The sequence below is a fragment of the Salvia splendens genome, chromosome 18 (genome assembly GCF_004379255.2).
Source record: "Salvia splendens isolate huo1 chromosome 18, SspV2, whole genome shotgun sequence".
Taxonomy (NCBI): domain Eukaryota; kingdom Viridiplantae; phylum Streptophyta; class Magnoliopsida; order Lamiales; family Lamiaceae; genus Salvia; species Salvia splendens.
In genome coordinates this window covers 4,590,549-4,605,704 of record NC_056049.1, presented here as the reverse complement: position 1 = coordinate 4,605,704, position 15,156 = coordinate 4,590,549, and the positions used below count along the sequence as shown (strand labels likewise).

Below are 15,156 nucleotides of genomic sequence, written 5' to 3'. Positions count from 1 at the left end.
AAGTTAAGGACAAAAGGAGCTTGAGCCTATCATCAAGCTAAATATTGATTAAATCACTTGAGCCTATCATCAAACTAAATATTGATTAAATCAAAAGTTTCAATTTCACATTTGCTCAAACAAATAGTAAGTATTAGTTTGTATTACTATCGAAGTTAATATTGATCGCACAGTCAAATTGTGGACTATACACGAAAATAACTTTGTCATTTACATATGAACCTCAAATTAAGCATTTTTCATGAATTTCAGTTTGATGTGCATATGAATTGGTTTGTAGTCTAAAATGATATATATATATATATATGGGTTGTGATCAATGTCGAACCAATTTTAAAGATCGAACTAGAGATCAAATCTGGGCCATTAGATCTAGTTTATTTGATGAGATGTGCTGCTGTGTAAATTTTTCGGTCTTTATTACAAGTCCATTTTACTTCATTGTATAGGTTTATTACTTCATTCCGTACGTAATACCTTGAAACTACAACATGTTTTTACTTTCTTCCGGTAGGTTTTGAAATGATTCAACATTTGTTTCATTTGAATTCATTGACCTGAGTTTTTACTTTATTTACATTAAAAAATGCAATTTATTCAAGTGTGTTTATTACTTCATTCAGAAACGTTATTACTTCATTGGATAAGGTTTTTACTTCATTCCAGTAGGACTTCAAATGCTTCTACACATAATTCATTCCAATAATTTATTACATCATTCCATGTGTTTATTACACCATATCAGCGTTGTGACGGTGGTGATAGATATTGTAGAGAGAAAGAACGGCACGCGACGGCGAAACCGCATTTACGTACTGAAATGAAGTAATAATCCTACTGGAATGAAGTAAAAACCTACTGAAATGAAGTTAAATCTTCGTAACATGTTAGTATGACTTATTTACCTTCGCTTGAATTAAAATAGGCTCGTGATGAAGGCAAAAATAATTGATAAATTTGTGTCTTTCATCCATAAAAAACTAGATCTAAAAACCCTAATTTGGTATGGTTCGGTGGTTCGGTCTTTAAGAGTGGATTTGTGAATAATGAGACTATATATATATATATATATATATATATATATATATATATATATATATATTTTTTTCAGAAAAATGAGGCAGATAGTAGCGCTTTTAAACAAAACATAAAATCAAGAACCAAAAACATTAGTTAAAGAAACGCTAAAAAGTTTTATCAATATCAATATTGATAACAATGTATTCACCTATAGTTCTATAAAACCGATATTTCTATCCTTCATCTACATTTATTCATTTGAAAACTGTAAAAAGACCACTAATATGCAGTGTGCTCAGACCTTATTCAAGCTAGGCTAACTTTATCAGCTCACTGATCCCAGCCAATGCGAGCTCTAGAAATAACGACTTATCAAAAGGAGTGTTGAAGTTGACCATATTCAACGCAGGTCCATTAGGTGGCATGAACGCAGATCCCTGCCTATTCACACGCTCCGAAAGCTGCCATACGCTGGGAGAGGACGTGCCGGATTTCAAAGACGGGAAGAGGAGTATGACGCGTTGCTCGAGAGAATTCGAGCTCAAGATGGCTCTGCATGGGATGATGTCGAGTTGCAGGATGAGAGGTGTGATGTGGATTTTCCTGAGGCAGAACCAGGTGGAAACGGAAGGCTGTCGCGAGAGGGCTTAAATAGCTGGATGTGTCGTCGGGAGAAGTCCCAGCCGTTGCAAGGTCGAGCAAGCCCAGATATACTCTCCTGGGAGTTATGTTACACCTAAATTTGGGAGCTACAATGCTCCTAGTCCTACCATTGCCATGCCACGAGACAACGCGAAACAAGATGTGGCCGTGTTCAGTCCCGAGCTGCTCTAAGATTGTATGCAGCAGCTGCAGGTGGAAGAAGACACCATGCTCAAACAAATATTGGTTGATCACTCATTTGAGAATGAAATCAAACATGTACAACACAATCCACTTTAGAGTCCTAGATTCAAATTTTGACACTTAAGAGTTGAACCAATACAAATTATCAGAATTTTACATTCATACTATTATATTCGGACTTTGCATTGTTCTGGTATCATACTCCAACCCATACAAGAAATGTATATCAGGATCTCGATGCATCCACCCTAATTACATCATAATTGTGATTAATATACCCTAAATGAGATGAACAAGTGTGAATGAATTCAATTAGGGCAGATGCACCGATCATCCGGCCAACAAGGGCCAACAGAGTGTTAAGCAATGCATCCGCCTCCGCCTGAGGCTTTTTCCCGAAGGAATGGCCGTATATTAAGGCTTCACATTCATGTAAGGTAACAGGTAAAAACAATGAACACTAATCGCAGACAGTCAGCATTCTTTACTCCAAAAAAAAATGGTTAAATGGTACAAATTGTATTTTTCATATACACATCACCAAATGACATTTCCAGACAGGACTAGCCTTGATTCAACTTGAGGCAGCATCATAAAGCATTCAAGGCACCTTATATATACTGCTCCGTCACTGGTTGGTGTTATTTGATGGCACAACAGTTGGTCCAAGATACAGCACACACTGACCCATCTTCAGACCAGACCTCTTCCAGGTGGCCAGAGAGATGCTACCATTGTTTCTCCTCAACAATCGACCAAGGAATTCAAGATTTTCACATTAAGGAGTCGAGATATGAATGGTTTCTACACCGGTTGTATTGAAGAAGGCTACCGTAGGTGCGATCCCATACCCCAATGAATAGGGATTCAGTATCAGGGCTGAAAGAAACTCCAGATATCTCACCAAAAAAGTCTATCTCTTGCTCTTTCTCAATACCATTTTGCACATCATACACGTGAACAAAGTCAGCTGGTTCGGCCATGGCCATGAAATGGCCATCGGATGTGAAGCGGATGGATCGAATGGCCCCCAGATTTCCTTTCAGTACAGCAACTGACTTTGATAGGTTTCGAGCATCCCAGACTCGGCATGTTTTGTCCTGGTTCCCCGTAGCAAACATGTAGCCATTTGGATGCCAAGCAGAGGCAAAGGAGAAGTCCAAATGCCCATGAAGAGACCCGATGGTCTACAAAAAAAAGGTACAACACCAAAATATAATATCATTAAATCAAAGCACGACCTCATCCTTCAGCAAAAAAACAACCCAAACATTCTGCATTATGATTGACTATGTTCTTAGTGGCTAAAAAAATTGATGCAAGAAGTAAAATATGCTACCTTCCCAGTTTGCGAATCAACGAGCATCCCAACAGGATTGTCGCCAACAATAGCAATAATCTTGTTATCTGGACTTAGAGAAGTGTGCTGTAAAGAAAATCACCGAGTCATCCTTATGCATATATATACCACAGCAACATCTCGCATGCACAAACACATGGGAGGCAGACTAAATAAAAGAGCATGTACACGCACAGATACAATACAATGTTAAACACATAAATCTTATAATTATAGCATTTTGTTAATCAAAGTACTTCTTCCATAATCTTCTACATGCTAAAACCTCGTGAATATATGTCCAAGATAGCAACATCATAAGAGGAATGTATCTTCTACAGCATATGAAACTATGGCCATACATCTAACACACCACAGCTAATGTGAACTTGACACAAGAACAATATATCACAGAAGTTAACTGCGGAGAAGTAACTTTACGGTAAGTTAACCAATCTTCAAAAGTTAACCATTCAAACTTTCAGGGAATCAAATAGGTTCCCTAGACGATATAACTGTATTTTTATAATAACTCTGGCAAGTTTTGTGAAGTAGCTAGTCAGTTTTTTCCGTATTGTCCGCAAAAGATATCACAAGTTATAACAATTTGAAAATAAAATGTCAATGCGTGGAACTTTTATCCAATTATATCATATTTATAAACTATAACAAACTGAACTTACATTTACAGGAAACGGGTAAGAGAAATGTCTAACAAGCTGAAATTTTTCCAAATCGAAATCCCGCACTCCACAATCATTATTTGATGCTGTGAAATGAACAGCGCCACTAAAAGCATTTCAAACGAATTAGTTCCAGAGTATGATTGGTGAATGTAAAACATCCTAGAATACATAAATTCCTGGTCCAGAGGCTAATAAAGCATTATATAAGTTGAGAATAAAGCTAACCTTGGACCGTCATAGATCTCAATTGCATTTGTGATAGCATTATCATCATAAGTTGTCCTTGTGCAAAAGCTAACACCAGGTCTATTTAGATACTGCATCACAAAGGAACATTCGTTCAACAACAAAGAGACAAAAGAAAGATTCTAAACATGAACATAGTATGCATCGTCAGTATACTAGCATCTCAGCATGCATATGATCTGTAAATCAGTGGAAGATACTTAATTAGTACAGATTGAGCAGCGCCTCAAAATATCTCGACATGAACTAAGGTTTGAGAAAAAAACAACAATCAAGGTTATATTATAACAGCCAATAACAGAAATATTAGTAGTAAATTGCATAATATGAAAATTTAATCCGAGCAGAAGGCAAAGCCGCAAAATAATAAAGCTTTCATGGGAGAGAATTACCTTGCAAATGAGCTCACCCTGGAATCCCCCAGCAATCAACAAATTGTCACGGACAGCCAGAGTACTTACTTGAGTTTGAGTAAATCCTTCAAGTAGGCTTCCAGGGTGTTTCTATAAAGACAGATACAAAAGTCGGAAAAACTAACTACAAAGGAAGCATTAAGCCCAATACTTTAATTACTCAACAAATCATCATTTAGGAAGAGATGTACCTCTGACGGAGCCACATGCCCAGAGACATTAAGAACTTCAGTCTTTTTGGAACTTAATGAAGACCAATGAATAATTGAGTAATGCGACATGAGGTAAACATCATGCTTTGATGTTGACCAAACAAGGTTCCTCAACTACAATAACAGTTACAGGCGAAACTCAGAAAACACTTATTCAACATAAATATAACCAACAATGATGCTCAATATATGGTATCTCCAAAAAGAAAAGCAACGATGCTCAACAGACATTTTTAAAATATTCACGATTATGCATATCATGTTCTTATGCATCTAATTGAATCTCATTGTGAAACTGGATTTACAAGAAAAGTGGAGAAACATAGTATGGTGCCAGTGGCAGTGGCCATCTATTTAGCATTACATTTAACATTTTAACTTTGTCAATGTTCTGTAACAAATCAGGACGCACATCCAAACACATCTAACATGAGAAAACTCGCCATGGAGGCAGAAGATCATTACATCATTGTACATTTGTACACTTCAAAATATAACTTCCTTCATTTAGCCGATAAGTACATTGTAATCCTTCAATTTTAATCTAATTCCGAACACAGAGAGCACACAAAAATTCGAGTTAGCAAAAGAAAAGAAGTTCAAAGACATAATGTTTAATCAAATTATTTAGCTGGTACCATGCACTTATGGTCATTAGAAAGAACAGCAAACATCAAAGAGGAACGCACCAATTACCTGAAAATGAAGAATGGTTGATTTTACTGATCTGGTGTTCTGCCAAAATTCATAATATGCTCCACCTTTCTTAGTTACTTTGCATTCCTAACAAATCCACAAAAAGTTATACTACCACTTTTACAATCAATAAAAAAATAGTTTATACATTTTCTAGAAGCACAAAAGCAATCTAACTCTGTTCAGCTACCATATAAGACTAATTATTACCTTTTCTGATTCCTCACCGGAGTGGAGTACATTCTCATAATTCTTGTACTGTTCTAGTCTAGTCTGTCTATACTTCTCCCTAGTTATGCTTAGCCTCTCCCATGGAATTCCTTGGATATCCTTCCCTCTCCGTGCCTCAGCAGCCGATGTATCAGTGATCTTATTGTCCTAATCCAACATTCAAGTTATCACATATCACCAATAATAAAACCAACAGGCAATAACAATTGAAAAGATTATAGTGATATCAACAATCATAAAGTTTGAAGGTATTACTGAAAACTAACCAAATTATCATGTTCATCCTCATCCTCAGATTCTGTGTCCCCTCCCATCATTCGACCAGCAAAATACATATCTTCTTCTACTTCTCCCATCTCATAGTCAGCAGGCGCATAATCCATTTCTTCCACTTGATATGACATTTATATCCAACTTCAGTAACCAGGTAACTACAAGGAAAGAACTCAATAATATAATTAGATTGCATTTACAATCTCCAACCACCCCAGAAACTGAAAAATACCTACGAAACTAACATTTTACATAATCACCTCAAAAGAACGCATCATTTCAAACATTAAAGTCTTGACCAATAAAAGTCCGAAAACAAAAACAACAACAAAAAAACATTTTTCGAATTGAAAATTCAAGTATACTTGAAATAAAGTAGGAATTTGAAACCAATTACAAAATTGAAGGGTTACAAGAAGCCAATTCAAAGTGAGCATTCACTTCCGAACCCTAAGCAGCAAAGAAAGTCAAAATATAGACAAATTAAACCTATAATCTACAAATCAACATCACAACGCAGAAAATTGAACTGTACTCACATTAAAAAAAAGCGGAATTAAAACGAAACGTGTAATCCTCGCCTCCCACTCGTCCAATTTCCCATTTTTCCACGGGAGAAAGATCGAATCCTCGAAGATAATTGCGCAACAATCAGAGCCGCGGGGACTCCGATGGAGAGGATTACAGAGAGATCTCTGCGGGTTCGATCAAAAAGCGCATGCGATCTGGAGCTGGCTCAATTTTCCAAAAGCACTTAAATTATGATATACTCCTACAACTCGAGGGGGCGGTGAATTTCTTAGTTTGATTGCGGTAAAAGAGAAAACGAAAAAGGAAGTTAAAATGAAGGTCGATGACTTTAGGCTTGCGAATTACTACAATGGAGAATTGCAGCTCTTTTGCGATGGAAATCAATGTATTTGGCCCACCACGAGATAGATAAGAAGGGTTTTCTAGCAATTTTTTTGGGCTGACACGTGTGATTATACCAGGGTTGACTTTTGCATTTTTTTGGTTCCACTCTCGAGATATCCACATTCCTAATTGACACAAAAATAGTTATTGGACGGAATAAACGGAGAAAAAAAATTAAAATATTTTAATAAGAAGAGAGATATATTTATTTTTAAATATACAAAGTACACATCTTGAACATGACAAACTAAAATGGAAAGGTAAATATTTTGAATGGGTAGGAGGAAGTATAATTCTTGCAACTCTGCACGTGAGGAACTAATCGTGCTGCACGCACCTACGGGGTCATATGTTCCGGTGAAATTAAATTAAGGATGATTTTTATAATGAATAGGGTTATGGTTATGAAAGGCATCCACAATCCTTCACGCCATTATTCTCCTCATTTTCTGCGTCAGACCATAATTCCCACAACCTTCCAGACCCTATTCAGAACATAGATATTAAATTGCATTATACACAACTTCAAACTATTTTACTCATAAAATTGAAAACGTTGAACAATTATATTTCAAAAAATTCATTATTCATTCGAGAAATAATAGTAATTACAAACCCTAGAAATTAAAAAAAAAATTACAAACCCTATAAATTAAAAACTACAAGTCCTAAAAATTCAAATGTTACAATTCCTAAAAATTAAAAACGTTGAACAATTAAATTTCAAAAATTCATAAGAATATAGAAGGAATGAAAATGTTGTAGAGTTTAAATAGGAAAAAAAATTAAAAACAAAATTCATTTTTTTATAAAAAAAGGAGTTGGGTGTCCGTCCCGTGCCCCCGCAATGGGCGGCAACCGGGCACGGCCAAAGCGCCAACAACGTCGGGACGGGCTACAGCTATGCGCGGCCCCGGGCCTCTCCACCGTCCCGAGTGTGGTCCAGGACGGGTTTGATTGAATTTTAATTTACGTTGATTAATGATATATTAACATTAATTTTATTTTTATGGTTTGATTGAATTTTTATTTGTTGTCTAACTTTAGGTCGAGTCCGATGTCAAGATACATGCATCTAATTTGTCACTTTTAAAGTAGAAGTATATTGATGAGCTTATTAGGTAGTACTAATATTTTATAAAATTAAAATCCAATTTGATTTTTAATAGTAGTAATTTAAAATGATGTATACATTTACTCTAATATTATTTTTTTTTACCAATCGCATTTAAAGATATTACTAAAGGTTGGTAAAAAATTTTGTTGGAAAGAGACATATAAGGGTATTAGCAATGGGGCGCCATATAGGATGCCCTATAGGGCGCCCTATGCACCGCCACATCATTATTTTATTCTCATACCCTTCCACCTGCAGTGGGGCGCTCTATAAGCCGCTCTATATGTTTCACTATTGTTTTGTTAATTAATTTAACTGTTTTCAAATATATCAATGTAAAATAATTAAAAAACACCACGATTAATTAAAAATGGCAATCCTACATTGATTAAAAAAAAGTTACACGTGTTAGAAATGAAAAAAAAAATTGACTACTCTACAAAAGTCCCAACTTGCGGCGCAACTCATCGATCATCCCCAAACATCGGACTATTCGAACTTGGGTATTCACCAGAATCCATTTTATAGTGTAATTTGAGAGTGAAAACGTGAATGAAATTGTTAAAAATGTGAATGTGGGGTAGGAGGTATTTATTTAAATATAATTTTCGAATTTAAAAAAAAAACGCGTTGCATCATCCGCGCCATCGTCCGCGTCGCCCACAGTGGGCGGACGATGGCGCGGACGACGCCCTATCGTCCGCGAATGATCTATAGGGCGCGGACGATGCATCGGACATCGTCCGCACACCCATAGTGGATCGTCCGCCCCATTGCGGATGCCCTAAGTCATGACACAAATTATGAAAAAAGAGCAACAAAAATGGTACTAGTAATTTGTGATTTATTCTCTCTCGTCGACAGGTAGAATATCCTCTGGTGCTGTAGCACAAACTCCTTCAGCTTCATCCTAAAATGGGCTATCCTCTCCAACGTCATATTCTTCTCCACCGTCAACGTCAGCAGCTCGTGGACCATCGCCACCGCCCTCTTCTCCATCCTCCGCTGCGCCTCCAGTGACCGCAGATCATACCCCGACACATCCTCGTAAGGCGACCAATGTTGGTGGAATGATTGGAATTACAAGAGATAAACAAAACTGGGCGTAATACAACCCAAGAAGAAAGAACAAAAACTGAAAATACAATGAAAACAATGAAATCAAAGTTAGCCGAGTCGAGGAAAGTCCTCTTTCCGCAAGACGAGATACGCCCCGGTAGTGCTCTCGGTTTGGCGTGTCGTCTCCAAAGATAAAACGGCAACGTCTCTGGTGAAGCAGCACCGCTATCAGCAGAGCTCTGACGAACTGGAAGGAGAGGACAGAGCTTCATGAAGAAAAGACTATGCAGAGAGAGTATGATGTTTTGTTTTTAAGTATTATGTCGATGCAAGAAATGACTAGCCTATTTATAGGCCTAGTCCACTGCAGGGGTCAATGCAGCCTTGATGACTGTCATCATGGCTCATCATGGCTTGGCTGTAACGGCTGGCCGTTACGGATTTGAAAGCTGGAGAGGTTGGCGATGAATCTAGACGCGATACATGCCCAATTCATTCGTCACACGTGGACTTCGTTACGTGGCAGCCTCGTAGACTTTGACTGCGTCATAGTTGACGATGTGTCATGCCACTGGTCTCGCTAACTAAGCATTGGTCCAAAACATTAAGTTTGGGCCCAAGCACCAAGCCCAGAGAGAGTATGATGCTTTGTTTTTAAGTATTATGTTGATGCAAGAAATGACTAGCCTATTTATATGCCTAGTCCACTGCAGGGGTCAATGCAGCCTTAATGGCTGTCATCATGGCTCATCATGGCATGGCTGTAACGGCTGGCCGTTACGGATTTGAAAGCTGGAGAGGTTGGCGATGAATCTAGACGCGATACATGCCCAATTCATCCGTCACACGTGGACTTCATTACGTGGCAGCCTCGTAGACTTTGACTGCGTCATAGTTGACGATGTGTCATGCCACTGGTCTCGCTGACTAAGCGTTGGTCCAAAACATTAAGTTTGGGCCCAAGCACCAAGTCCAAGGGAACGGGCGCGGCTCGGCGCGCGTGTGGGCTTCTTCAACCCATCTTAGTCCACTATAATTATTAAGTGTAGTAAAGTCAGTTAATAAATACACATTAAAAGATGTGTCTAATCTCCTATGTGGAATCATTAACCAAAGTTAATTACTCCATAAGCTTTAATCTCATAGCTTTATTAAAAGCTACAATGTGACCACCTTTATTCCACTTTTTCTCACTCACCGGGAATCGGATTTGAGAAAGTGAATATATTACGGTCATCTACGCGGAACGTAGATCGACGCTATATCATTTAATTTCCAAAAATTAAATGTCTCGTCACATTTATTATTGGTCAAACTTCGTTGACCGAACATCTTAAATTCAAGATTCCAATAACCAGTACGGCAGCCTCTGCCATTTCTACACGAACGAGAACCGGATTTCCTCGGCGTCCACCCCCCTCTCTCGATACTCTCTTTCCCTCGCTCGCTCAATTTCACTTTCACTTTCACAAACACCTAGAGTGCATTCCCTCTCCACCATCTCAACTTACTTACTCCTCGCCTCATCAGCATCGAACAACCGGAAAAATTGGGGGTGATTCAGAATAACCGACGATTCAAAATCATCCGGCAGCCCAAACTCCTTGAGCGAAATGCGAATGTGCTCCAGCCTGTTTTCGACAGCATCAGCAGCTTCCTTATCCGGGTGACTGCCTCCGGTATCTGGCGGCGGAGGGATGCTTTTTCGTGCTCGATCTGCGCTAGGGCTTTTCGGGTGTGGCGGCAGTAGAGGATCCGCTGGACCGGGTGCTCGAATACCTCGAAGACGTCGGGGAATTTGAGCACGAAGCGGCCGGATTCGAACTGCTTGAATCCGATTCGGCGGGAGATGCTGTAGAGGCGCGATACGGAGAGGATGTGGCTGGGCTGCGAGAGAATGGTCTTGGAATTTGAGGACTTTGCGAACTTTTTTCTCGATCTCCATGTAGGCATCGTAGGCGTGGTCACGAACTCGCACTTGTTTTTTGGGGATGGAGGTCGACTGCGACATCCATCGGGACGACGTCGTTTTATGCCAAATCATGGATCGCATTTTAGGGATTAAAATTCCAACTCCTTTAACCATTTCTTACACTGCTGAGCTCCTGTTCTGTCTGCGACGAGGAGAGATGAACAAAGATGTTATGACGAATGATACGGAAACGGAGAAAAGAGGGAAGAAAGGGAACAGAGGTGAGGGTGTAGTCAGCCCGGCGGCGGCGGTGGCGGCGGCGAACACAGTCGCGGCTGAGAGATGGCCGAGAATGGTGAGGGAGAGGACTTTTCCCTCTAAAACCAACGGAAAAGAGAAAACCTAAGTCACAAATTTTCATTTCTTTTTTTAATCCCGTTTTATTATTTCCTTGACCTATTATTTAATTTATTTTATTAATTGGACTTCGAACTTGAGATAATAGTTGGGCTCCACATTTATAACTGTTTTTCTCCAAAATAAGCCTAGAAACTATATTCTTTATTCTTAGATCATTTGGTCTTTTAAGTAGTAATTCTAATTAACTAAATTAATATATTTGCAAAATTACAAGGTACATTGACCATTTTAATGGATATCGCGTTATAGCACGATTGAATATTGATCATTGATGGTGAAATTTTGAACAGTCATAATATTAGGGAGTATGAATACACTATTAATTTTACTCCACTTAATATCTTCTGATCTAAAATCGTAGTGACAATTAATGTCAAGAGGGCTTGAACTCGGCACCTCTTACAATAATGTCTAAGCTCATTACCGCTAGAACAAAGGCTCTGGACCACCCAATTACTATAGTTGCAAAAGCCAACATTTATCAAATACATATTCTATAACATTGTAGACTATGGTTTGATTATATCATAACTTTGTACATTATGCATTTATTTACATGCAAAATGATAAAAAGGAGAAGATTGTCAAAATGCGTCAGTCCCAACCTTGATATACGTAGAGTTTGTATCTCACATCAATCAAAACATCATTGATATTCAGTATTCTACTCATGAAAAGTATTATTGGTTTATGTGAGCCACAATTAATTATACAGGGAAAAATATTTTCTTATATGGTGGTCTCAGACAAAACATTTTCTCGTAAAATATTTCCTAACTCCTTTAATTTAACTATAAAATATAATTAGGCTAAGTCAATGAAAAAAATGAATTTGAGCTTGGGCTTATCATCGATCTAATTACTGATAAATCAAGTCTCGATTACACATTTGTTCAACTACTAACTTATGTTACTACTGAAGTTAATGTTAATCTCACATTTATACGATAATAACTTTGTCATTAACATAAATCAATCTCCAATCATGCATTTTTTTTCATTGCTTTCAATTTTATGTGAATATTGAAAATTTATCACTATTCCAAATTTCTCGATTTTTTTAAAACAAAACAAAATAGAGAATGATTATTTAAAAAAAACGAGAATGGGTCAACCGTCAACGATCTAAGCCACAAAGAACTCTTGAACAAGTTTTTACCGCTAGAAGTGACGAGAAATTTCTTCTCTGGCAATCCATATGGCGGAGGGTTAGAGCTCGGCGACGGCCACCGGAATCCGCCGTCTACTTTTCAAGGTTTTCTCTCTCGAGTGAGAGGCACTCGGTTAGTCGATCGGTTGTGTGTATAAGTTTAATTTATTAGTGGTGTGAGTCACGACTACTATTCGATGCACAGCAATGTGGGGATACACAGAGAGTGAGAGAGAGGTTTCCTAATAATTGCAAATACTTTTCCTATCAATCAACAAATCTGGAATGCGATCATTCAATTGGATGAACAAATGATCTCAGTGTTGCTTTCACTTTTTATTCGTTGCTCCTCTGTAGCGACGCGATTTAATTTTGCAGAATCTGAAACACTCGCAGCGTGAGTTCTGCTGATTAAAACAATTTCTTCTGCACTCAGTTTTTTGAGTGACGCGAATCGCATTGTAGTTGTAAGTCTAAATCAATTTCCAGCTGTTGATTATTGATATATAGCCTTTTAATTAGCATCAGAGAAAATCTCTGGGTCAGTTTTAGCGAATTTAATCTCAATTTATGAGGAAGCTCGCTTCAGTGTTTCAATTTCCTCCAGAAATCTGAGTAATTGTAGTGAGAAGAGAGAACTATGGATGAAATAATGAAATTCAATTATTATATGCAGTGGCAGTGATGAAATACCTCTCGAGCTTGCTCATCTGTCCCCTTCACTGCAGAAAAAGGGTGTAATGTTGTAGCAAGGGTTGCTCATACTTACAAATCACCTTCAATTGAATTGACTTCGCAATCTCCACTTTGCTTTACGTCAAGGGAAACTGCATGCCCCTTCACTACCCACAATCATTGCTACTATTTCAAAATTATAAAGGTACGTTGCAATGTGTACTTAATACTAGGAAATCAGTAAAGTTACATACAAATAAATCAACAATATTCCTGCTCTATATTAAAGTATGTTTGCCACTTTGTCTTTACTTTTGTTTTTACATGCTCAGCGTCAAATGATTGGGATCATTAGCAAGATATTAGTAATACACATGATTGTGAAACCTCTTGCCACTAGCCGCTAGCTTTGTATATATTAAAGTATGTTTGCCACTTTGTCTTTACTTTTGTTTTTACATGCTCAGCGTCAAATGATTGGGATCATTAGCAAGATATTAGTAATACACATGATTGTGAAACCTCTTGCCACTAGCCGCTAGCTTTGTATCTAATATCTGGTGTGGTCTCTTCCTTCTTCTTAAATATCCATTTACAAGTAACAATTTTTCTCTCCTTTGGCAGTGGAACCAATTCCCAAGTCAGGTTCTTCAAAAGTGATTCTATCTCTTTTTCCATTGCAGCGAGCCACTTAGCACGCTCAGTGCCTGAAATAGCTTCCTTGTAGGTAGGTGGTTCATCTGCCGATGGCTCATCTTCGACCTCATTGGCAACCTGCAGTGCATATGCCATCATATCCTCAAAACCATACCTCAACGGAGGCTTCACGCCTGTCCTCCTAGCTCTGTCAATAGCGATGCTTGTCTGACGAGCTTGTGGATGAACATCCGAACTAGTAGTATCGATAGCTTCAGCAGTAGTGTGTTGATCTTCTCCACCTTGGAGTTGTGATTCATTCTCATCGTGAGTGACTTGCAGCTCCACCTGTTTATTAACACCATCCAAATCCTCTGCAGCAATAGACTTCACAGTAGAGTTAAGCATAGAATTTCATCAAACACCACATTCCGCCTGAGAATAATTCTATCCTCTGAAGACGACCAGATTCTGTATCCCTTAACTCCATTCCCATAACCAACAAATATACCATTCTTAGCTCTCGGTTCTAGTTTACCCTCACTGACATGATAATAAACAGTACAACCAAAAACTCTAAGCGAAGAATAATCTGCAGGCACATCATTAGACCATACCTCGTAAGGTGTCTTACAGTCAATGCAAGTGTGATGACCACGGTTGATCAGGTAACACGCCGTGTTTACTGTCTCTGCCCAAAACTTCCTAGTCAAACCAGCATGAAAGAACATGCATCTTACTCTCTCCAACAATGTTTGATTCATGCATTCTGCCATACCATTCTGCTGTGGTGTATGTCTAACGGTGTGATGTCGAACGATCCCTTCACTCCTGCAAAACTCATTGAACTCAGACGAACAAAATTCTAGACCGTTATTTGTTCTCAATCGCTTGATCTTCTTCCCTGTCTGGTTTTCAATAAGAGTCTTCCACTCTTTGAACTTCTTGAATGCTTCACCTTTATGTTTCATCATAATCACCCAAGTCATTCTCAAGTAGTCATCAATCATCGACACAAAATACTTGTGTCCTCCAACAGATTCAACACATGAGGGACCCCAACAATCCATATGAATGTAGTCAAGTATCCCCTTCGTTCGATGAACCCCCTTCTTTGGAAACTTGCTGCGATGAAGCTTCCCAAATACACAATGTTCGCAGAAATCAAGTTTCTGCACTTTATGCCCAGAAAGAAAATCACGATTCGACATGATTCTCATGCCACGTTCTCCCATATGACCGAGCCTCATATGCCACAGCTTGGTCATATCCTTGGTTGCAACCTCGGATGATGCAATATCAGCAGAATC

General features: G+C 38.4%; 1 protein-coding gene and 1 pseudogene across 1 annotated transcript; both read right to left on the bottom strand.

Annotated features, from left to right (window-relative positions):
- Positions 1-2,327: 2,327 nt before the first annotated feature.
- LOC121777670 (uncharacterized WD repeat-containing protein C2A9.03-like) lies at positions 2,328-6,860 on the bottom strand. The gene is made up of 10 exons (XM_042175008.1): positions 6,502-6,860; positions 5,956-6,120; positions 5,669-5,836; positions 5,459-5,545; positions 4,742-4,876; positions 4,530-4,640; positions 4,117-4,208; positions 3,889-3,994; positions 3,206-3,292; positions 2,328-3,053 (listed from the first exon to the last, which is right to left on the bottom strand). Exons 2-10 carry the CDS (start codon positions 6,091-6,093, stop codon positions 2,640-2,642), a joined length of 1,338 nt encoding a protein of 445 aa, XP_042030942.1. The 5' UTR covers positions 6,094-6,120; positions 6,502-6,860; the 3' UTR covers positions 2,328-2,639.
- A 3,462-nt stretch (positions 6,861-10,322) lies between these two features.
- Positions 10,323-11,733, bottom strand: LOC121776514 (annotated as a pseudogene).
- Positions 11,734-15,156: the final 3,423 nt, after the last annotated feature.

What these genes read in the sequence shown, in the direction of transcription:
- LOC121777670 (XM_042175008.1), bottom strand. Translation starts at nt 6,093, where the DNA reads ATGTCATATCAAGTGGAAGAAATGGATTATGCGCCTGCTGACTATGAG. An exon ending in CTTACCCGTTTCCTGTAAAT is followed by an intron (nt 3,293 to 3,888) that starts GTAAGTTCAGTT and finishes TTTTCTTTACAG; the next exon opens with CACACTTCTCTAAGTCCAGA. An exon ending in TTGATTCGCAAACTGGGAAG is followed by an intron (nt 3,054 to 3,205) that starts GTAGCATATTTT and finishes TTTTTTTTGTAG; the next exon opens with ACCATCGGGTCTCTTCATGG.